Below are 24,900 nucleotides of genomic sequence, written 5' to 3' on the forward strand. Positions count from 1 at the left end.
CCCCCTTCAAATGAACAGGATACAGCAAAAGTGACAGACTGTCACTTCTGAGGTTAGGTCACAAAAAGAATGGCTAGTAACTCCCCTCCTCAATCTCCTTGATATAGGGCTCGAACCATGTTGTGAGTAATCCTGTGCAGAGACCCAAATGGCAAAGAGACTGATTTCTCCATCAAACAGCCAGCAAGGACCTCAGGCCTGCCACGCGCCACATGCCTGAGCTGGACTCAGACCCTCCCCCAGCTGAGCTCTGAGATGACCAGTCCTAGTCAACATCTGAGTGCAGCCTTATGGGTGACCCTGAATCTCACACACCAAACCCAGATGCCTGCCAAAGAAACTGTGAAACAATAAATGTTTGTTGTTTTAAGTTAAGTTTGGGGGTAATTTGTTACATAGCAATAGACAACTAGTACAGATGCTAAGAGGTTAAATAAATGGATAGAAAAGTAGCCAGTGTATTTAAAGAAAGCCATTAGTAATCCCAGCAAACATTTCAGTGAAATTGTGGCAACAGAAACAAGACAAATTGAGAAGAAAATTACAGGTGAAGAAATGGAAACATAAAGCAAACGTAGACAGCTCTCTCAACAAATTCTGGCTGTAAAGCAAAGAGCAAAGCAACTTAAAGCAAAAGGCAAAGAAAGTATGAAGTTGGAGAAGAATCTGTTGTCAGAAATGAGAGACTTTTCTTAAAGTTTAAGTGATGATAAAAACAAGCCAGTTGGGGGACTTCCCTGGTGGTCCAGTGGTTAAGACTCCATGCTCCCAATGCAGGGGGTCCCAGTTCGATCCCTTGTCAGGGAACTAGATCCCCCATGCCACAACTAAGACCTGGCACAGCCAAATAAGTAAATAAATATTAAAAAAAAAAAAAAAAAGAAGCCAGTTGGGTGGGGAAATACACTCTCACGGAACTTCATTCCATTACTAAGAAACTCCTCTAAAAGTTCTCAGTGCCTCTCTGCCTTCACTGATAGCTGGCGTTCCCAGGATGCCTCTTCCCATGCAGCCCTTTCAAGTGGAGGCTATGAAGTCTCTCACGTGGCACACCCAATATTGGGAAATGAGGCAGTTACCCTTCTTTCTTCCATTGCCACCTCTAGACCACTATTCCTGAACCCTCATATAAAATCCTTGTTACTCTGATTTTCAAGCTACTCAGTAACACAGTCTCCTACCTCCACCTCTTCACTATCAGCCAGTGATGAGCTGGACACCCTCCACACTCAGCGAGGATATGCTGGCAGCTAGTTTACATCGCCACTATCTTCTACGCCACCACCCCTGGATCTTTCCAATACTATAAACCCGGATGAGGCAGCTAACACCAGTTCCTCTAACCCAGAGGTCCCCAACCTTTTTGGCACCAGGGGCTGGTTTCATGGAAGACAATTCTCCCACGGCTGGGGCGGGGGCCGGGGGGCTGGTGGATGGTTCAGGTGGTGATGCGAGCGGTGGGGAGTGCCAGATTACACTTCGCTCGCTCGCCTCTCACCTCCTCCTGCCGTGCAGCCCAGGGGTTGGGGATCCCTGCCCTAACCCATCTTCTGCAGTAAGCAGATCTCCATTCTCTGCGTCTAGCCATTTACAACTAGTTGTCACTTCACTTAATTGTACCATTCTCCATTCAGTCATCAAATATTTAGTAAGTATCTGTTATTTGCTTAGTAGAGAACAAATGACAGTCCCTGTTCTCATGAAATCTAGGACATAATTTTTCGTATTTTCCACAAAGACAGCATAAAAAGATCTAACTGAAGTCTAGACACATTACAACTACTACATTTCCTTTATTTATCAGTCTGGGAACCATGTCAGTTCTAGAAAACTAGAATTATTGTCTGATGTAACCTAGTGAATCCATGCTGTATCCCAGCAATCACCTTTCCCCTGACAAGGCTTCTAAAACTACTTTTTAACTTTTTAAATAATCTGTTCTAAAATATTGCCATAATTCAATTAGATTCCTCAATCTGTAAGTGTGTAACTGTGCTGCCCTAAACAGTAACCACTAGTCACAGTGGCTATTTAAATTAATTGCAATAAAATTAACAATACAGTTTCTCAGTCACACTGGCCACATTTCAAGTGCTCAAAAAGCACATGTAACTAGTGGCTACTGTATTTGATGGTCAAAGATAGAACATTTCTATGATCACACAAAGTTCTATTAAACAGTGCTGGTCTAAAGTTTTTGGTATTCACTTCCTTCTTCCCCGGAAAAAGTTAAAATGACAAATCCTTTTCCAGTCTCCCGAGCACTCTCTGGGGCTCCAAAATATCCTAAGGAATTCCATACTTCAGGATCATTATCACCATCATCAAAGTCACCATGATCAAAATCACCACCACCACAATGTCATCCTCAGGGCAGCTGATTTTTATTGAGTACTTACTGTATTCCAAGCATCTTATTAAAAGCTTTATGAGCGTTAGCTCATTTATTCTTCACAACAATCACATCAGATAGGACTTTATTCTCATCTAATGAGAGTTTAACTGAGTTTTAGACAATAAAGTTTCTCATCCAGATTTATATAGCTAGGAAGTGACAGCAATCCACAAACAGTTTAAGCAAATTAATCACGTAATTATTTTGCCTTTTTAAGACAACACACTTTTTCACAGAAAGGAGGAGTGATGCCCACACCTCACACTAGCACTCAACATTCCAGCCAGACCAAACTATCTTCAGATCACTCTACCTGCCCTACAGCTTTCTTGCCTTTGGGTCCTGCACATGCTGTGCATCCTTTTCATCTGGCCAAATACTACTTATCCTTAAGATCTCATCTCAGATCTTCCTACAATCCATCCTATGAGCCCATTCATGCAACTAAATAAACCACTAACTAATTTGACTTTTACACAAACCTATGCTTCTATTCAATCAGAGAATATTAAAAGTAACACTAAATGGCTTCACTACCATTTAACTGGAAACAAAGTAATTCACAAACGTTTTCCCCACATAATACGCAAAACAATACTTTACTTAAAACCAAAGGTCGGGGCCTCCCTGGTGGTGCAGTGGTTAAGAATCCACCTGCCAATGCAGGAGACACGGGTTCAAGCCCTGGTCTGGGAAGACCCCACATGCCACGGAGCAACTAAGCCCGTGCGCCACAACTACTGAGCCTGCGCTCTAGAGCCCACGGGTCACAGCTGCTCAGCCTGCACACCTAGAGCCCACACACCGCAACAAAGAATAGCCCCTGCTCGCCGCAACCAGAGAAAGTCGACGCGCAGCAACGAAGACCCAACGCAGCCAAAAATAAATTAATTAATTTTTTTTTAAAAAAAGAGAGCTTTAAAACCAAAGGTCAGGGGAATGACTGCTAATGAGTTTGGGGCTTCTTTTTGGAGGATGAAAATGTTCTAAAATTGATCGTGGTGATGAATGTACCAAAAGAATTTAATTGTACACTTTAATGGGTGAATCGTACGGTATGTGGATTGTCTCTCAATAAAGCTGTTATTTAAAAAAAAAAAAAGGTCTGCAGGTAGCTAGACTTATAAAAACAAATATTAAGCCTGCAAAAAAAAATACATAGGGGATAAAAATACTTGTTATATTTATGCAATTTTAAAATAGCTAAATGCCGTGTTATTGCACAAAATTTCACTGGTTAGGAAAAGCAAGAAACTGGAAACAGTGTCTGCCTTCAGGAGTAACTGGATGGGACAGAAGAGACTTATTTTTTTCCCTGTATACTTTTATAACTTCTGATTTGATACATGTATTAAAAAAATAAGTGTACATATAATTAGTAACAACAGTGTCATACCTCTCCTTAGTACAAGTATAAACTCCCAGGTTGCATATTTTGTTCTGAAAATAATAAAGAATGAAATATATATGTTTTTAAAAAATCAGTCGAAGGAAGTAAAAAACTGAAAGATTCTTACATTTGTCTCATCTCACACTAAAAAGCATTCAGTCATTTCTCTGTTATTAGACATTATAATCAGGCAGAATTCTTTCTTACCCAACAGTCTGACACATCTTTAAACAATGACACAGTTGACCATTCCCTCCTCCTTGAAAACTTCCTTTCCTTCATTTGTAGTACATCACACTCTCCTGGTTCTCCTCCTACCTCAATAACCTCTTATTAATCTCCTTTGCTGAATTCCTCTTCATTTCCCAAGAAGGTGTCCAGAAGGTAAGTTCCATGAAGGTGGGAATTTTTGTCAGCTTTGTTCACTACTGTATTCCCAAAGGCTAAAAAAAGTACCCAGAACCATACTCAATAAATAACTGTTGAATGAATAAATGAATGAATCAGCACCTCCAGGCTCACATTTTGAAAAGCCATAGAAGTAAACTATATTCCACATAACCTTTATGCTTAATTTACTTTATTACATTATATTTCTCTGAAAATTGTTTATTAAAATTGTTTATTATTGGATTAGCCAAAATACTTCATTCCCTGCTCTTCCTCCATCAATGTGTTTTACACAGTATGTGCAAAACGCACATTTAACAGCTCTTATACTACTTCTAAAAGCATAAACATAGCATAGAAAAAGAGCCGTTGTTGCTATGGGAATTTTCACTTTTGTTTCTAGTACTAACGTTGAATTAACACAATGACATACTTATCTGATTTTAGTAATTAAAAAAAGGGGGGGACACCCCAGTAGACTTAGCTAAGATATCACAGTAATGACTAGCAAGCCACATTTCTTGAAAAATAAAACATACTAGTTTTCTCAGCCTTAAGAAATTCTAAAGAGAAATAGAACACTTCTACCCTACATTTTCCCCAAATCATATGACTGCATTCCAACAAGAAGAATCACATCCCACTGTCAGCCATGGAAATGTCATTTTAGCACTATACAAAGTTTCACTGCTATTTTAGTTCACATTTGTCCCCATGTATACCCCATTAAATCAAAGTATAATTTATAAGCCAAAACCAGATATGTGAATTTTAATCTTTCCTTCTAAGTGACTAATCCAATATCAAAACTATTATTGTACCAACTTATAATTTGACCTGTCGGAATACAATTAAATCTTTAGTTTATAATTACAAATTGGACCACACCCTTTCTCACTTAATAGCTATTATATCATCTGTTTCCTACAAATTTCGTCAGGCAGATATATTTGCTAGAATAATCTGCTCATTAAGTAGGCATGTTAAAAAAAGGTACCTACTGACACTCACTCTGTATATTTCTCTCTCAGGTTATGGGAAAGCACTTCCCTGGCTATGTTCCCAAATAAATTGAGTAAGCCTTTGGAAAGTCACTGCCTAAACTCCATTTCATGACGGTTTCCCTTCCTCCATAAATGAATTACTTAGAGTCATGCCTACTTCCATCCATTACATAACAAATGTCAATCTCAGGGCCTGTTTTCCGAGGAAGAAATAGCTTAAATGATATTAACTGATAGGTAAGGCCAGTGAATACTGTAATCTAATAGGGAGCAGGAATCCAGAAAAGAAGATTCTGATTCAATGTGCTAGGTTGTGAAACACTGAAGTGAAGAACGTTGAACACTGTTTACTCTTAGTAACATCTCCCTATACAACGACAGACACATGCCCCCAAAATGTTACTAAAAAGCATTTTAAAAGCACCTGACTCCAAGAACGTTTCTGAGAAATTGAGGGACCTACCAAAAAAAAAAAAAATTATTCCACTTCACTTTTAAAGTGTCTAATAAAGACATGTGCAATTGAGAAATTTTAGAAAGCTCCAATAATTGTTAATTAAGTGTAACTTTACAACAATTAAACACAAAATAGCTGTCAAGGTTTACTAAAACATGTGTTGTAAAAAACAGTTGTGCTTCAAAACATTTAAGCATGTTTCGCATAATTAGCGCCAACAGAACTATTCAAATTGTTCATTGTATCCATCCAAAGCAGTCAACCAGAACCACGTGCGACTACTCCTCAGAAACGTGTCTTCCAAAGCAACCACCTGATCCTCAGGCCCTCTCTTAAGGGGCCAGGATAGAGCTCTGAAAACGAGGTGGCATAGAGATCGTTCAGGCACAGAAGAAAGACTGGAAGATAACACCTTTAAGGAACTAAGTGTACTGGGACCTATTCCCCAATGTTGCTGCCAGAAGGAAGTCGTCTAACCCAAGATCTCGCTCTTCTTGAACGGTGTAGAACTCCAAACCCATCCACGCTCACACCCCGAGCCAAAAGCAGAGGGATTCTCCCCCCGCTCGACGCCCCACCCGCTCCGCCTGGAGAAAAAAAAGACCCCAAATCCTAAAGTAGAGATGTGAGACCTAGTGCAATAGCTTCTCGAACTGCCTCAAAGGCAACATCCACAGCTCATCTTCCTTCTGGAAGCCAAGCCTCCATCTCCTACCTGACCACTTCACAGCAGGAAAAAAACCAGAATCCTCGTCTCTTTCAACGCTGTACATCAATACCCAAACCCCAGACCCAGCCGACCGCACCCCAGCCTCCCGGGGCTCCGCGAGACGTACACCTCCCCACCTCGCGCGCAACACCACGCCTCACAAGCCGGGCGCCCGCAGCCGCCGCCGCCGCCGCCGCCGCCCCCGAGCTCGTCGGTGGGCTGGGTGGGGCCGCCCTCCCGGACGTCCCATCCCCCCCGCAGGGCGCGGAGGGGGAGGGGTCCCCGCGCCTCACCTACGGCTCCGCCCTCCCCGGGGGCGCGCTGCAGGGACCCAGCCAGGGCCGTGAGGAGGAGCGGGCGGAGGAGAGCCGAGGGGCCTAGCGCCAGCAACGGGCGGGAAGCTCCAGGCGCCGCCCGATCCCGAGCTGCCGCCACCGCGGCCGTCTCACCCTGCTCAGGACTGCCGGTGCCGGTGCCGCTGCCGCTGCTGCCCGGGCGCCGTCGCCGCCCCCAACGCCGCCGCCACCACTACCACCGCCGCCGCCACCGCCACCGCCGCCACCACCACAGCCACAGCTCGGCCGGGGTGCCCGACGTCACCGCGCCCCGCCCCCTGCGCGATTTCCCCAGCCCCGCCCCTGGATGACGTCAGCGCGAGCCCCGCCCCCGCCCGACCGCGCCCGGTTGGCGTCCCGCAGCCTCCCGGGAGCGCGACTCGGGCGCGCGCGGGCCTCGGGCACTTTCCGGGGTCTGGCGGGCGGCGGCTCTGGGCTGCCGGCAGACGGCGGCGCACAAGCGCACACGGCAGGCGCGGGTCGGGCGGCGTCTGTCTCCTCCCGCTTGCCGTAGGAGGCGGTGCGGCGCGAACAGTGGGCCGACGCCTCCGCCGCTGCCTCAGGGGGCAAGTCACGCAGAACCCGGGGCTAGCCGCCCCGAGGAGCCTGGCGCCCGAGGACAGGTGGGCTTCCCGCCCGGAGGCCCTCGGGCTGCCCGCACGGCCCGGGAGACACCGCCAACGGCCTTTTCGCGGTTCGCCTCGGCGGTCGGGGAGGGAGGGCGGGGCGGACGGCCGTCCCAGTCCTCGCGGGCGGCAGCTGGCCCGGCGTCGGGCTCCCCAGTTTCTGGTACCGAAGCGCAGACGGTTTCCTTGTCGGAGCCACGCACCGTTAATGTAAGGCCGTAAGTAAGCTATCGCTGCACTAAGAAAGTAAGAGTGATTTGAATCGTGTTTTTTCCCGGCTGGCGATTGTTTTATCAGTAACTCTAAACGCCCCTGAGAGCAGTTGAGTCACCGCCAGCGTCCACGCCCTCGTGGCCCCACTGTCACTTTCCCGTCCCTCGTCGGGGTTCTCGTCCCTTCATTCGTCATCGCAGCCCCATCCCGCCCAGCGTCCCCCGGCCTGCTGTACAGTCGCCCCCTTCCGTAGGGTCCGTACGCGGCCGCCGCTGTCAGGACCGCTGCCGGGGGACGCTCGGTCCTGCCAAATGAAGCATCCTAAAGTGTTTCATTTTCTCGAGCACCCGACTTCACTCAGGAATAAACCAACTTCCTTTGACTGTTTCTCACGATCCTTCTTATCTGACTGCTGATCCGCTCGTCCTGCTGCTCCCCAGCGGTGTGGTGGGATGAAGGGAAAGCAAAGTGGACTCATCTTTCTAGTTTCCATTCTGCCAGTGTCTACGTGTGTGACCTTGGGAAAATCCCATTACTCCTGGGTCCTGCTTTTCGTAACTGTAAAACGGGGTGTGAACGAGATGTCTCAGATCTATCCCATCCCTGAAATGTGGGGATCTGAAGAGTGTGAGATGCTAAGCATTGTTATTCATGCGCGGGAGTACTGTCAATATCACAGACACAGAAATTTTTTTGGTTTCTTTTTTGTCATTCCATTGTTCTTTTTTCTTATTTACTACTCTGCCCCACATATCTTTTTTTAAACCTACACTTAGGATTTTTTTTTTTTTTAATTAAAGCTGGCTGAGTGCATGCATTCGTTGCCTCTTCTTCCTGGAACCCCATTAAAATGCTAACAAAGGAATGAAAAATGATAGAAACCCGTACAAAACAGAAAATGGGAAGGGAGCCACCAGGAGATTTTTTTTTTCTAATTTTACACACAGAAAGTGGGTGAGGTCTGATTAAACAAAATGGAAGAAACCATAATGTGGAATAGGCGTAGGGGGGGTACTGCAGCTGAAGAAGGAGGCCTACCTGCCAGAAGTGATTTAGAGAAACTGAAATTTGGAGACACTGACAAGACAGAGCAAGAGTGAGAAGCAGGGCTGAAAACAAGGACACTAAATAAAGGTCTCTATGTAGAACAGTGGAACCCTCCCTATACCTCAGATACAATAGCTAGGTATTTATCCCAGGCTAAAAGTCAAGCTTTTTCATCATCTCTGGGGAGCATTTAATGACTAAGAGTAGAGCATTCTTTATTCTGGCACAATAGCCAGTTTCCTACCCACTCACCCTAGAGGGAAGTTGTGCAAGTTGGCAAGACCCGCCCCAAGTTCTAAAGATGCGTCATCAGCATCCAACTACTTCATCTTAAATATGAATGGACAACCAGGGACTGTTAGGTGTTTAAGGGAAGTCTGCAACTTGGGGCTGGGGAAGGGAGGGAGAGGATAAGGAGAAAATGTGACCACAGAGGAAAAAGAAACTTCAGAGAACTTAAAAATATGCTCACAAACTTTTATTACAGGTATGAAACAAGGATAATGTACTCAGATAAGTAACAATCCAAGAACAAAAAGTAAGTCTTGAAATTAGAAATAGGAAATTGCCAAAATTATAAATTCACTGGAAGTGTTGAAAGGTAAAATCCGTGCAATTTTAAGAATAGAAGAAATACGCAAAGAGATGGAAATTGCAAGAGAAAATATAAGAAAAATAAAAAGTCTATCCAACAGGACTAATACCACAAGAGAAAGAGAAAAGAGAGTAAATAAAAGATGGAAAGTTACCCCAAAAATAATGGAACAAAATTTCCCAGAGCTGAAAATGTCCATTAGTGGAGAACAAAAACAACTTTGTGAAATGTTAAAACTCTAAAGATAAAGAGAAGATCCTGAATTCCCAAAGGAAAAATGTGACCCATAGGGACCTCCCTAGTGGTCCAGTGGTAAAGAATCTGCCTTCCAATGCAGGGGACGCAGGTTCGATCCGTGGTCGGGGAACTAAGATCCCACATGCCGTGGAGCAACTAAGCCGGTGTGCCTCAGCTAGAGCCCACATGCCACAGACTACAGAGCCCACGCTCTGGAACCCATGCACCACAACTAGAGAGAAAGAACGTCCATGCCACAACTGGAGAGAAGCCCGCACACCTAAAGGAAAGATCCCGAGTGCCGCACCTAAGACCCAACGCAGCCAAAAATAAATAAATAAATAATAATAATTTTTAAAAGTGACCCATAAAAGAGTAAGACTCACACTGCGATTAGAATTCTTACCAGCAACACTAGATATGAGAAGATAACAATGACCTCCAAGTTTCTGAGGGAAATATTTCTTTAACTTCAAATTCTAAGAATTTTCTTATTTAAAAAAAACTCTATTCCTAGCTGAATTATCATTAAGAGAGCAAAATGAAAACATTTTCAGATATGCAGAGACTCATAAACTCGAACTCCCACATAGGCTTTTTTTCAAAATTTAAAGATGAGATAGAAATGAGGTTTCTGACAGCATCACTATCCAGGATTCACTAGATCTAATTCAATAGTAAAGGGAAATCCCAAGAGCTAGGCTAGATTGGGATGGAAGGATAGGAGTTCTGGGAGAGGATTCAACTGAATAATTAGTATGATAGAAAGCTTAGAAAATGCTGGTTTCTGATGTTCAACTTTTAGACCAAACCTGTTAATAAATTATAATCTTGCTGTAGTTGAAGCATAGTTTATAAATTATACCAATGTTGACAACATAAAGGTAAGAATACAGCTGGCAGTTTAATATGTGAAACATAGGAAAGGTAGAGGTAAAGGGAAAAGCACTCAAGAGACGATGTGTATAGTTGGCAGAATAAGAAGCAGTTGCTAAAGTGTACTGTTAGAAGTAGGAAAAGTGACCAGTGGAGGAGCAAGGAATTATTAGGCTTACTGAGAGGATAGGAAGAAACGAGGTACAGGGTTTATAATTAAGCTAAATCGTCATCAAGAAATAATAGAAGACTTAATATCGTTAAAATAAGCAGTACTCCTCCATTTGTTCTGCACATTCTATGCAATCCTATCAAAAATCCCAGCTGCCTTTTTTTTTTTTTCTAGAAATTGACAAGCAGATCCTAAAATTCACATGGCAATGCAAGGGACTCAGAATAGCCAAAAGAATCTTGAAACAAACAAAAAAAAGTTGCAACACTCATTCTTCCTGCTTTCAAAACTGACTACAAAACTACAATAATCAAGATAGTGTGTTGTACCAGAATAATGATAGATGTATATATCATGGAAAAGAATTGAGACTTCAGAAATAACCCACACATTTATGGACAGTTGATTCACTGGGAAAATAGTCTTCTCAACAAGGGTGCTGGGACAGTTGTATAACCACATGCAAAAGAATGAAATTGGACCCCTACCTCACTTACGCAAAAATTAATTAAAGGAACTTCCCTGGTGGCGCAGGGAATCCGCGCCAAGGGAAGGGACATGGGTTCGACCCATGGTCCAGGAAGATCCCACATGCCACAGAGCAACTAAGCCTGTGCACCACAACTATTGAGCCTGCGCTCTAGAGCCCACGAGCCACAACTACTGATCCCGCGTGCCACAACTACTGAAGCCCACGTGCCTAGAGCCCATGCTCCGCAACAAGAGAAGCCACCGCATTGAGAAGCTCACGCACTGCAACGAAGAGTACCCCCACTCACCTCAACTAGAGAAAGCCCACACGCAGCAGTGAAGACCCAACGCAGCCAAAATTAATTAATTAATTAAATTTTTAAAAAATTAATTCAAAATGGATCATAGACCTAAATATAAATGCTAAAACTATAATACTCTTAGAAAAAAACAGGTGTAAACCTTCAGGACCTTGGATTAGGCAATAGTTTCTTAGCTATGAAACCAAAACCGTAAGTGACAAAATTTTAAAATTGGACTCTATCAAAATGGAATATAGAAAACTTTTGTATATTCAGCTTTAAAAAGTATGGTGAGCCTTGAAGACATTATATCAAATGAAATAACCCAATCACAAAAGGACTGTATATTGTATGATTTCATTTATATGAGGTACCTAGAATAGTAAAAGTCATAGAGCCAGAAAGCAGAAGGGTGGTTGCCAGGGGTTGGGGGAAGGCAGATGGGCGTTTGCAAGCCAACCAAACCTGCCAACACCTTGATCTTGGATGTCCAGCCTCCAGAAATGTGTGAAATAAATTTCTGTTGTTTATGCTGCCCAGTCTGTGATATTTTGTTACGGCATCCTCACCAGACTAATACAGATTTTGGTACTGAGGAGTGGGGTACTACTGTGACAAATACCTTAAAAATGTGGAAGGGGCTTTGGAAGTGGGTAATGAGTGGAGGCTGGAAGATATTTGAGGTGCATGTTAGGAAAAGCCTAGATTGCCTTGAAGAGAGACTCTTGGTAGAAATGTAAACGTTAAAAGGTAACTGTAGTGAGATCTCAGAAATGAGGAGCATGTTATTGGAAACTGGAGGAAAGGTGACCCTTATTATAAAGTGGCAAAGAACTTGGCCAAACTGTTTCCTAGTGTTCTGTGGAAGGTAGAAATTAAAAGTGATAAACTGTGATATTTAGCTGCAGAGATTTCTAAGCAAAGTGTTGGTGGTGCGGCCTGATTTCTTCTTGCTGCTTAAAGTATACAGGAGGTGAGAGATAAATTAAAGGAGTTGTTAAGCAAAAAGGAACCAGAACCTAAAGATTTGGAAAATTCTTAGCCTATCTACAATATTGTAACTTGCAAGAAATATATACTGGTGAGCATTTTGTAATATGCTTAAATGTCAAATCACTATGTTGTACACCTGAAACTAACATGTACACATAATACAATACATCAACTATACTTCAATTAAAAAAAAAGAAATATACATTTGGTCATTCATATGACCAAAATATATCTCATATTTGGTCTTCATCCAAGGTTCTTGACTCACAGCTCCCAAAACCCTTGGAATTTCCTGAGGGATAAGAGCAATGGGAACTTCTCTTGTCATAATGTTTGGTCTCTACTCCTCAGTTCCTGAAATCACTTTCAGAGTCATAAAGGTAAAATGGATGTCTTGTTATTTGTAACAAGCCCCTTTCTACCACAACAGGATTTATGTTAATGAGGTGACTTTTGGAAAGCCCTAAGTATGGGGACTTGTCAGCAAAGAACCCAACCATGAATAAAGGATTGGAACTTTCAGTCCCACCCCCTGACCTCCATGGAGGGAAGAGAGGCTAGAGGTTGAATTAGTTGTCAATGACCAATGATTTGATCAATCACGTCTATGTAGTGAAGACTCCACAACACTCAAAAGGACAAGGCTCAGAGAGCCTCTTTGGTGAGTACCTGGATAAATGGGGAGAGTGACACCAGGAGAGGGCGTGGAAGCTCTGCTCCCTTCCCCCATACCTTGCCCTACACGTCTGTTCCATCTGGCTCTTCCTTTTATAATATCCTTTGATAAACCAGTCATCCAGTACGTAAAAATGTTTCTCTGAGTTCTGTGAGCCCCTCTGGCAAATTAATCAAACCCAAGAAAGGGGTCATAAGAACCTTTGATTTATAGCCATCAGTCAGAAGTACAGTTCACAAGCTGGACTTGCAATTGGCATCCTGAGCTGGGAGAGATTGTTGGAACCTCCAGTTTGTGGCCAGTTGGTCAGAAGCACAGGTAACAACCTTGCTTGCATCTGGCATCCTGAGAGGGCAAGAGGGGTGTACAGCAGTCTTGTGGGACTGAGCACTTAACCTGCAGAACTTGATGTTGTCTCTGGGTAGATAGTGTCAAAATTGAGCTGAGATGCAGGAGACCCAGCTGGTACCCAGAGACTTGCTCCTTGGTGGTGTTGGGAAACCACCCCAACTCCTCACATGTTGGAATTAGGTGTAGAACCCAATTACTATCCATATTACGATAAAAGAAGTATGTTCTGGAGAATACATCAAGGGTGTAGCTGGATAGTCATTTGATAAAGAGGTCATGGGTGCAACTCATGGATTTAATCAGTCATCTCCTAAGTAACCAGGAATAGAAATAAGATTATACCAGTAGAAACACTGCCAGTTTGAACTAAGGGGCATAGAGACAACAAAATGGAGGAATACTGTCAGACTTCTGGGAGTCTACAGGATAGGACAATAGAGCTACCTGGCTGCCAATTCACATCACCCTTCAAGAAAAGCAAGAAATGACACCAAAAGTGATTCAGAGATCAACAGGCCTGCTACTCCAGCCACGAGCCCAGAGAGTACAGGTCTGGGGGGCAAGCTGTCTCCTTGGTTTCAGTGGAGCCTGCTACCAACCAGTGCTTCAGGAATAAAGCTGATGCCCAGGGCTGAGGGGGTGGAGCCACCACCCAGGGCCAAGGGGATGAGGTTGCCACCCCAGTGGGCCTGGAAAGCAGAGCATTGAGCCCAAAAGGATTACTCTTGAGCCTTAAAATCTAATGAAGTTTGCCTTGCTGGGTTTTGTACTTGCTTTGGACCCATTTCCCTTTCTTCTTCCTGATTTCTCTCTTTTAGAATAGAATATCTCTCTATGCCTGTCTCACCAGTGTATTTTGGAACCACATAACTTGTCTGATGTCGCAGGCTCACAGCTGGCAAGGAATTTTGCCTTCGAGTGAATCATATCTCAAGTCTCAACCATACCTGATGATATTCAGGTGAGACTTTGCACTTAGAGTTGATGCTGGAATGGGTTAAGACTTTGGGATGGGGGTAAATGTGTTTGCCTGTGAGAAGGACAAGAATTTTGGGTATCCAGAGGGCAGAATGTTTTGGACTGAGCTGCATTCTCCCAAAATTTATGTGTGGAAGCCCTAACCCACAATGTGACTATATTTGGAGACAGGGCTTTTAAAGAGCTGGTTACGGTTAAATGAGGTCATATACAGTCTGTGGTATTTTGTTATGGCAGCCCTAGTAGACTAATTCAGACACCACCAGGAAAGTGAGGAGACAATACACAGAATGGGAAAAAAATTTGCAACCACATATTTGATATTATATCCAGAATATGTAAATACTTCTTAAAACTCAACAATAAAAAGACAACCCATTATAAAATGGGTACAGGATTTGAATAGATATTTCTCCAAAGAAGATATATAAATAGCCAATAAGTACATGAAAAGATGCTCAACATCATCAGTCATTAGGGAAATGCAAATCGAAACCACAGTGAGAAACCACACCCACTAGGATGGCCATAATCAAAAAGAGTGTAACTGTTAGTGAGGACTTAGAGAAATCAGAACCCTCATACACACCTTGTGGAAATGTAAAATTGTGTAGTCACTTTGTAAAAGCCTGACAGTTCCTTGAAATGCTGAATATAGAGTTACCATAAGACCCAGCAATTCTAGTCCTAGCAATATACCTAAAAGAATTTAAGATATCCACACAAAACCACAAACTTTTGTATATGAATATTATAGCAGCATTATTCATAGTAGCTGGACAGTGGAAACCAAATCATGAATAAATTCAAAAAAAATAATTTTAACAAATTGCTGACCTGCAAGAAAGTAAAAGAATTGCCCCCAAAGACTCAGTGGCTTATAAACAGCAAATATTTATTTTTAAGTTAGTTGGGATTTGACAGCTGGAGGGAGGGGCGGTCAGCTGCTGTGCTGTGCTCAAGGTACGAATCAGTTCCACACATCTCCCGTTCAAGGAACCAGACTAAAGGAGCAGTAGTCACCTGGGTTGTAATTTCCTCATGATGGCAAACAAGCATACAAGAGGCTAAGCCACAGAATCACTTGAAGCTTCTGCTCAAGTGTGTCATATGTCCTGTGTGCTCACACTTCATTAACCAAAGCAAGCCACGCAGCCAGGTCCAACATAATGGTGTGGGAAAGTATACTCCTTTCATGGAGTAGAGGAAAGGAAGAAAAAAGGGAAGGAAAAAGACATGCCTTTCCCTTTAAGAAAACTTCCTAAGAAATTGTGCACACCACTTCTTTTTATATCCCATGGTAAGAGCTTAGTTCATGGTCATTCCTTGCTGAAGGGCAAATTGGAAATATAGACTTTATTGTGGATGGTCATGTACCCAGTTAAAATTAAGAAGTTATATTACTAAAATAAGGAGAAAATGACTATTGAGAAAAGCTATCGATCTGCCACAAACTTCTAAAACAATTAACTGATATTTAAAAACTTAATAGGGACTGCCCTGGTGACGCAGTGGTTAAGAACCTGCCTGCCAATGCAGGGGGCACGGGGTTTGAGCCCTGCATCTGCAGCCCTTCAGTGCCTGCCTCCCCGTCACATGGCATTCCCCTTTTGAGCGTCTGTGTCTCTCTTCCTCTTCTGATAAGGCACCCAGGTATATTGGATTAAGGGCCCACCCTCCTCCAATACGGCCTTATCTTAACTAATGGTGTCCACAATGACGCTCTTTCAAAAGGAGGTCACGTTCTTAGGCACTGGGTGGGGATTAGGGCTTTAACCTATCTTTCTGAGGAATACAGTTCAGCCCATAACATGAGACAAATAAATATCAGCTTACTTACAAAGGAACAGTAATTGGCTGACGACAAACCTATGAACACACAAGGGAAGCTGGAAGACAGAATAATCTCTCCAGGTGCTGAGAGACAATAACTGTCATCTCAGAATTGTGTACCCAGTAACACTAATTTATAAGATCAAGGACAAAATAAAGACATTTTCAAGTAAACAAAAGCACATGGTTTATTACCAATTGATCTTCATTAAAGGAAAATCTAAATGATACTTCAAACGAAAATAATCCTGCAGATGAGGACCCAGAGGCATACACAGCTGCAGTCTGGGCCACCAAAAGGGGTACAGGGCGACTTAAAAGGGCCAAAGCTAAAAGCAGAGTCTGACTACCAAGTGGGAAGCATGTCCACACTGATAGGAACCCAGGGTTTTTCTTCCCCCTGGGGGTCTCATGATCATTAACCATCTGTGTCGGCAAAAGGCAGTCTTCCAGCTTTCATATCAGATGGAGGCAAGGGTAAAAGTTGATAGGAAACTTACATGACTTGGGTGCATTCCTGTGAGTGGGCTAAAGCTCAGTCATGCAGAAAGGGGAGGGGTAGGACTGCGGGCCTAAGATGGGACTGACAAAATAGATTCAGTGAGGTTCAGCCACACAGCATCACTGGGGACAATGACAAGAGCAGTTTATTCAGGTGGTTGAGTTGAAAGTTTGATTAATTGGTTCAAGAGAGAATGGGATGGGTGGAAGTACAAGTTGTGAGTATTAGCAATTCTTTAGAGAATTTCTGTTATAAACAGGAGTGGGGAAATATGAGGTCAACATTATTTTCCCATGTACCTTTCTCCTATTCCCAAATTCCACCTGACGTCATCCACTTCTGGTTTGGGATACTTGTATGTGGAGGCATACTGGCTGGTATAATAGTTTGGGATTCCCCCTTTATTACCTATTTTATTTGCATAATGAGAAGATAACTAGACTTACGTATTAAGTGTTAAGTATCTCCTACAGCATTTTAACTCCAAAATTGCAGAGAGGAGTATGAGAATAGTTTTTTAATCATTATTTCACCATACACAATATTATCTAACTTTACCTCTTATATTTGAAGTTTTTTATACCTGATTAATGTCCATATTTATGTGAGGGTGAAAAAGAATTTACCACAGTAAGGTTTATAGTTATAGTTTCATGTCAAATTATATAACCACAAATACTAGAAGGCAGTATAGCAGAGTCTCAGGTGCAAGGGCTCTGGAATCAGACTGCCTGGGTTCATATTCTGGCTTAACCTATCCAGGCCCTATTTCCTTATCTAAACTGGAGATAATAATTGTAAAGGTATTATAAGGATTAAATGGGGAAATACATGTAAAGTGCTTAAACTAGTAAACACTAAGTAGATAGTAAGTCCTTGATAAAGTTAACTAGTGTTATTACTAAGCAGTGAATCAACTGTCAGTAAGAGAAGACCTGACGTACAGTGGCTTAAGTGAGAAGGGTTTGTTCTGCTCACACAGCAGGCACCCTGAAGATAGGTGGCTGCTAAAATTTGCTCATTTCTACAATGCCAGGGCTTGGCCTCACTTCAGTTCCCTTGGACTTTCCCTCACGATCACACCATCACCAATCACCACATTCTCAAACAAAGGCATTCAAAGGCAGAAAGCAGGAGGCAAGGAAACAGAATTTCTGCCCCTGCGCCTTTCTCTTTTTAGGGAGGAAACAACCACTCTGTGTGTTGTGTTGTGTTCTTCAAGATTGTCTTAGTTTGAGAAAGCCCTCTGGCCAATAAATGGAGGTGCTGACTTTTGGTGGTCAGGCAGTCCTAAGTGCACTGATGTGGTCCACGTGAGGGGCACAGATGGGCGAGGCACCAGCTTGCTGCTACAGCTGTCTAAAGGGCATCTGATGTGGTACGTATATACCTGGAATACTGCTCAGCCGTAAAAAAGATTGAAATAATGCCATTTCAGCAACATCGATGGACCGAGAGATTATCACACTAAGTGAAGTAAGTCAGACAGAGAAAGACAAATACTATATGATATCACTTATATGTGGAATCTAAAATATGACAAATGAATTTATCTACAAAACAGAAACAGACTCACAGACATAGAGAACAGACTTGTGGTTGTCAAGAGGGAGGGGGTTGGGGGAGGGATGGATTGGGAGTTTGGGATTAGCAGATACACACTACTATATATAAAATAGGTAAACAACAAGGTCCAACTGTATAGCACAGGGAACTATATTCAATATCCTATAACAAACCATAATGGAAAAAAAATTTTTTAATAAAGGGCATCTAAAATCTTACACATTGAAGAACACACTTCTAGGGCTTCCCTGGTGGCTCAGTGGTTGAGAATCTGCCTGCTAACGCAGGGGACACGGGTTTGAGCCCTGGTCTGGAAAGATCCCACATGCTGCGGAGCCTGTGCACAACAACAACTGAGCCTGTGCTCTAGAGCCCGCGAGCCACAACTACTGAGCCCACGTGCCACAACTACTGCAGCCCACGTGCCTAGAGCCCAAGCTCTGCAACAAGAGAAGCCACCGCAATGAGAAGCCCGCGCACGGCAAGGAAGAGTAGCCTCCACTCGCCGCAACTAGAGAAAGCCTGCACAGCAACGAAGACCCAACGAAACCAAAAATAAATAAATAAATTTATTAAAAAAAAAAAAAAGAACACACTTCTAATTTCTACCCCCAAACCTGCTCTTCCCACATGTTCCCCATCTCAGTAGGTGGCAACTCCATCCTTCCTGTTACTCAGACCAAATGTTGGAGTCCTCCTTAATTCCTCTGTCTTACACATCACATTCAATTACACTGTAGTTAATTAATGCTGTCAGATCTACCTTCAGATTCTGTCCAGAATCCAACCACTTTCATCACCCCTGTCATCACCATGCTGACCCAACCCACCATCGTTTCTTGCCTGTATTATTTCAGTAGTTTCCTGACTGCTCTCCGCTTTCTCCCCCACCATCCTTTTAAAAACTAGATCATAATTATGTCACCTTCTTGCTCAAAACCCTCCAGTCTCAGAGTAAAACCCAGTTTCTTCTCATGGCCTGTAACTCCTCTAAGAGATTTGGTCCTCTCCGACTCTGCCCTTGCCTGCTACTTGCCCTCTAGCTCAGGCTGCCCCAGCTGCACTGACCTACTTGCTGTTCTTTAGTCATGCCAAGCATGCTCCCACCTCAAGACCCTTCTGATGGGCACAGTCTTCTGCCACAGAGCTTCCAGGCTTGATTCCTCACTTCCTTCAAGTCCCCGATGTCACCACCCTGAAGTCATCCCTGCCCCTCTCCGTACTCCCTGCCCCTCACTGTTTTAGTTTTCTCCATCTAACATGCTATATATGTGTATTTGTATACATGGATGTACTATGCTTCTTTTTTTATTTTCTGTCTCCCCTCAGAAACGTAAGTTCTGTGAGGGAAGGGACTTTCTTTTTTTCCCTGTTTTACCCCTAGTGCTTGGAACCTATTAGACACTTGGGGGAAAAAATGCTGAATGAGTAAATGAATGAGCGAACAATATTATTTAAAAAAAAAAAAAAGCTAACTGCCTGATGACCAGACTGCAGCAGTGACACAAACTGCTCCATCTTTTTTTTTTTAACAGAAACCATTTTATTTATGTATTTATTTATTTTATTTATTTTTGGCTGTGTTGGGTTTTAGTTGCGGCACGCGGGATCTTTCTTTGCAGTGCATGGGCTTCTCTCTAGTTGTGGCACACGGGTTCCGGAGTGCGCGGCCTCAGTAGTTGCGGCATGCAGACTTAGTTGCCCTGCTGCGTGTGGGATCTTAGTTCCCCGACCAGGGATCGAACCATGTCCCCTCCATTGGAAGGTGGATTCTTAACCACGGGACCACCAGGGAAGTCCCAGCAAACAATATTGAACATTCAAGTTGCTTCAAGCTTTGTGTGTACAAGGCTTTGTGCATTTTCTTTCCGTGTTTTATGATTAATACCTTTTATGAATAATTCTCAAAATGAGATTATTGAATAGGAAGGTAAAGGCATTTTTTGGCTTTTAATAAAAATAATCAAATTGTTTTCCAAAATATTTAAACCAGTTATGTAGAGGGCACCAGTTATATGATGGTCCTGCTAGGCATTCTACATTTAAACTTTTCCATAAATTTTATAGGAAAGACTAGAAAATTTGATTATTTTTCCATATTTATTTATAACCATCAGTAGTACTGTTACTTTTTTCTTTTCAGTTTTATTGAGATATAATTGACATACAGCACTGTATAAGTTTAAAGTGTATCGCATAATGATTTGACTTACATACATCGTGAAATGATTATCACAATAAGTTTAGTGAACATCCATCACCGTATGTAGATACAAAAATTAAAAGGAAAAATTTTTTCCTTTTGATGAGAACATCAATGTATTTTTAAATAAATTAATATAAATATTACTTTAAAAAATTAAAATCTCACCCACAGGCTTTCTCAGGTTCTTTCACCTTTTTGGTTCTGACCTGTCCTTAGCTGACCTTAATTAAAGGTGAACTTAGTAACCTACTTTAGACAATGCTTCCTATATTCCTCCACTAAGTGTCATACCAGCCTCACAAGTTCTGGATTCTAAGTCCTGTTTATTAGCTTTTATCGTGGTTACAGATTCTCATGCTGGAGGGAAAGGCTGTTTTCTCTGCCTCCATGACTATATGCCCTTTTTAAAAATACCATGCCCCTGCCCACAATACGTTCTTTATCCTCTAATAATATGAATACAAGTATAGCTTATATATGCACACTTGAGTATACTTTATACAGCTGTAAATATTTACATAGAATGAGAGTAGTTATATATAATCACACATGTATTTTTTGTGTTTCAAGATCTCAGCAAGGGATGTACCTGGCTTTGGTTATCGATGAGAAATGTAGCTAAGAGAACATTCAAATTACTCTGATACCCCATCCAAAATAACTCAGTTGTTAGTTCACTTTCTTCAGATACCACCTTGTCTCATGAGCCACCTACTCCCAGATGTTATTCTAAATTACCATTTGCAGTCACTTCTCACAATGCCCACTCCCAGCTGCCTTTCTAATTCAACCATTTCACAGTTCCTGCTTTGTTGCTGTTCTTTCTAGTTGTCATTTTAATCTGAGAGCTAATTATCTTTGTCAACCACCATTCCTCATAGGCCAAACTTTCAACCTGCAAGGCTTTCAGGAAGTCATTTGGTTAAATATTCCCTCATTTTTGGTTACAAATGCCTTGCTTTTTATTTTAAACTATGGAAAGCTCCATGACTGTATTCGATTGTGCTAAATAAGAATCCAGTGAGCACACTAATCAGCAAAATGACTGTGACTCTGGAAACCGAGACTAAATTGCAGTCATATCGCTGGAAGTGTAGGTGGGATGTATGAAGACCTTTCTCAGTGCTCACTGATGTGACATTTAAGTCAACAGAATGGAGGTAACAGTTCCTAAATTATCATCTATAGACAGATAGATAGATAGATAGATAGATAGATATTGTGCCTAATAAACCTTTCTACATAGTTTCTTCATTTTGCCCCTTCTAGATTTTGTACTTCACACTTAATCTTGTAAAAACATACTTGTTGTTTGCATTCCTGTAATGCAAATAACATGTTCAATTGTGAATATATATAAGTGAATATTTTCATGTTTTATCTAACATTTGACATATATAATTCAATTAGCGCAATCCCACCAAATTCTCATTTAAATAAGATTATTAACCATTTTACTTTTTTTTTTTTTTTTTGCGATACACGGGCCTCTCACTGTTGTGGCCTCTCCCGTTGCGGAGCAGAGGCTCTGTACGCCCAGGCTCAGCGGCCATGGCTCACGGGCCCAGCCGCTCCGCGGCTCTCAACCACTCTCAACCACTGCGCCACCAGGGAAGCCCGACCATTTTACTTTGGGTATGAATCAATTCTCATTGTTGGAATGTTAAATGATTCTTTGGTGTTCCTGGGATGCAAAAAAAAAAAACCCCCAAAAAACCCCTAAAAGCATGTATTTTTTTTCCTACAAAACTCACTAATTCTTCATTTGTTCAACAACTATTTATTGAATTTCTGCTGTGTGCAAAGTATAGTTCATGATAGTGAGGATATAGTGGACAAACTCTCTGCCCCCACTGAGCTTGTATCCCTATAGGGGTACTATATTACTAGTATTACTAGTATATTACCAGTATTTACTATTAATATAGTTATACTATAACTATATTACAAAGCTATAGTAATCAAAACAGTATGGTTAAAAAAAAACAAAACAGTATGGTATTGGCTTTAAGACAGGCACATAGACCAATGGAACAGAATTTGGAGCCCAGAAATAAACATATACAGTCAACTAATATTTGACTAGGGAGCCAAGAATACTCAACAGGGAAAAGATAGTTTCTTCAATAAACAGTGCTGGAAAAACTGGATATTCACATGCAAATAAATGAAACTGTATCCCTATCTTACACCACTCACAAAAATTAACTCAGAGTGGATTAAAGACTTAAATGTAAGACCAGAAACAGGAAAACTCATAGAAGAAAATGTAGGGTAAAATCTTCTTGACGTTGGTCTTGGCAACAATTTTTTGAAACACAAGCAACAAAGCAAAAATCAATAAGTGGGACTATAGGCTTCCCTGGTGGCACAGTGGTTGAGAGTCCACCTGCCGATGCAGGGGACACAGGTTCGTGCCCCGGTCTGGGAGGATCCTACATGCTGCGGAGAGGCCCGCGTACCACAAAAAAATAAAAAATAAAAAAATAAGTGGGACTATAACTGGGAGCTCCCTGGCAGTCCAGTAGTTAGGACTCAGTGTTTTCACTGCCATGGCCCGGGTTCAATCCCTGGTCAGGGAACTAAGATCCCACAAGCTGCATGGCATGTAAAAAAAAAAACAGTGGGACTATGACAAACTAAAAAGCTCTGAACAACAAAAGAAACAATCCAAAAAATGAAAAGACAACCTATAGAATGGGAGAAAATATTTGCAAACCACATATCTGGTAAGGGCACTTATATCCAAAATATATCAGGACCTCCTACAGCTCAAAAGGAAAAAAACAATCTGATTAAAAATTAGAGAAAGGAGCTAAATAGACATTTTTCTAAAGAAGACATACAAATGGCCAACAGGTACATGAAAAGATGTTCATCAGGGAAATGTAATTCAAAGCCACGAGATATTGCCTTACAACTGTTAGAATAGATATTATCAAGAAGACAAGAAATAACACAGTTGGCAAGGATGTGGAGAATGTAAATTGCTACAGCCACTATGGAAAAAAATTAAAAATAGAACTACTATATGATCCAGCAATTCCACTTCTAGGTATTTATCCAAAGGAAACAAAAACACTAACCTGAAAAGATATCTGCACCCCCATGTTCATTGCAGCATTATTTTCAATAACCAAGATTTGGAAGCAACCTAAGTGTCCATGGACGGATAAATGGATAAAGAAGTTGTGGTACGTATATACACAATGGTATATTACTCAGCCATAAAAAATTAATGAAACCTTGCCATTTGTGGCAACATAGATGGACCTTGAGGGCATTATGCTAAGTGAAATAAGTCAGGCAGAGAAAGAGAAATACTGTATGATCTCACTTACATGTAGAATCTAACAAAACCCTCAAACTCATGGAAACAGAGAGTAGATTGGTGGTTAGGGAGTGGGGGTGGGGAAGGATGTCTGAAAATGGTCAAAGGGTACCAACTTCTAGTAGTAAGATGAATAAGTTCTGGGGGTGTACGTACAGCATGGCGACTGGTTAATACTGCATTGTATACTTCAAGTTGCTAAGAGAGTACATACTAAAAATTTTCACCACAGACAAAGGTAATAATGTGAGGTGATGGATGGGTTAACTAACCTTTTTCTGGTAATCATTACACAGTACATATGTATATCAAATCATCATATTATACACCTTAAACTTACATAATGTAATAAAGGGAAAAAAAGAAAAATGTGTAAATATATATTGGTCTCTGTCCCTGCTTCCCGGCACAGAGCTCCTAAAACTCTTGTATCTTCCTAAATGATAAGAGTGCTAAGAGCATCTTTTGTTCTAACATTTGGTCGTTGACCCTGGTTCGGTGACACAGAGCTTTAGGAATCCTTTGACATTTCCTGCATGATAGGAGTGTCTTTTGTTCTAATGAGGTGACTCTGGGTGGGCTTCTAAATAACTTCAGGAGGGGGCAGGGGAGGTGCTGGTCACCAGAAAGACCAAGCCATGATTAGAAGGTTGGAACATTTAGACCACACCCCCCATCCTCTGAGAAGGCGAGAGGGGCTGGAGACTGAGCTAATGATCGGTCATGCCTATGTGATAAAGTCTCCATAAAAATCCCAAAATTGGGGTTTGGAGAGCTTATGGTTGGTGAACATATCCATGTATTGGGAGGGTGGCACACCCCAACTCCATGGGGACAGAAGCTCCTGCGCTTGGCACCCTCCCGACCCAGTTCCTACATATCTTCTCATCTGGCTATTCATCTTGTATCCTTTATCATATCCTTTGTTACATAATAAACTGGTCGACCTAAGTAAGTGTTTCCCTGAGTTTTGTGACCTCTTCTAGCAAATGATCAAGTCCAAAAAGGCCAGTAGGAGGAACCTCTGATTTGTAGACAACTCAGACAGAATTGGTGGATAGCTTGGGGACCTATTATTTGCAAATGGCGTTTGAAGTGAGGGGCAGTCTTGTGGGAGTGAACCCTTAACCCGTGGAGTCTGCCTATCTCCAGTTAGTGTCAGAACTGAATGGCGTTGTAGGACGCCCAGCTGGTGTTGTAGAGAATTGCATATGTGCAAAACCCACACATTTGGTGTTGGAAGAG

The 24,900-nt window shown here is 42.1% G+C and overlaps 2 protein-coding genes across 16 annotated transcripts in view; one reads left to right on the plus strand and one right to left on the minus strand.

Moving 5' to 3' along the window:
- The window catches only part of ERC1 (ELKS/RAB6-interacting/CAST family member 1), a 387,721-nt gene extending 380,786 nt beyond the window's left edge, over positions 1-6,935 (minus strand). For 14 of the 15 annotated variants that reach the window (XR_016394796.1, XM_089919955.1, XM_089919951.1 and 11 more), the window contains exon 1: positions 6,795-6,935. The gene's annotated coding sequence lies outside the window, so the exon portion shown is untranslated. Of the gene's footprint in view, positions 1-6,638 lie in introns of all 15 variants that reach the window. The other variant, XM_022577186.2, reaches the window with a different exon arrangement.
- On the plus strand, positions 1,385-14,194 carry LOC149747934 (uncharacterized). Its single transcript, XM_089920068.1, has 5 exons — positions 1,385-1,555; positions 4,074-4,169; positions 6,427-6,559; positions 6,697-7,516; positions 10,621-14,194. The coding sequence occupies exons 1-5, from the start codon at positions 1,385-1,387 to the stop codon at positions 10,625-10,627; spliced, it is 1,227 nt and encodes a 408-aa protein (XP_089776194.1). The 3' UTR covers positions 10,628-14,194.
- The last annotated feature ends 10,706 nt before the right edge of the window (positions 14,195-24,900 follow it).

The sequence above is a fragment of the Delphinapterus leucas genome, chromosome 11 (genome assembly GCF_059928025.1).
Source record: "Delphinapterus leucas isolate spDelLeu-1000000601 "Yukka" chromosome 11, BTC_Dleu_Yukka2, whole genome shotgun sequence".
NCBI classification, from domain to species: Eukaryota; Metazoa; Chordata; class Mammalia; order Artiodactyla; family Monodontidae; genus Delphinapterus; species Delphinapterus leucas.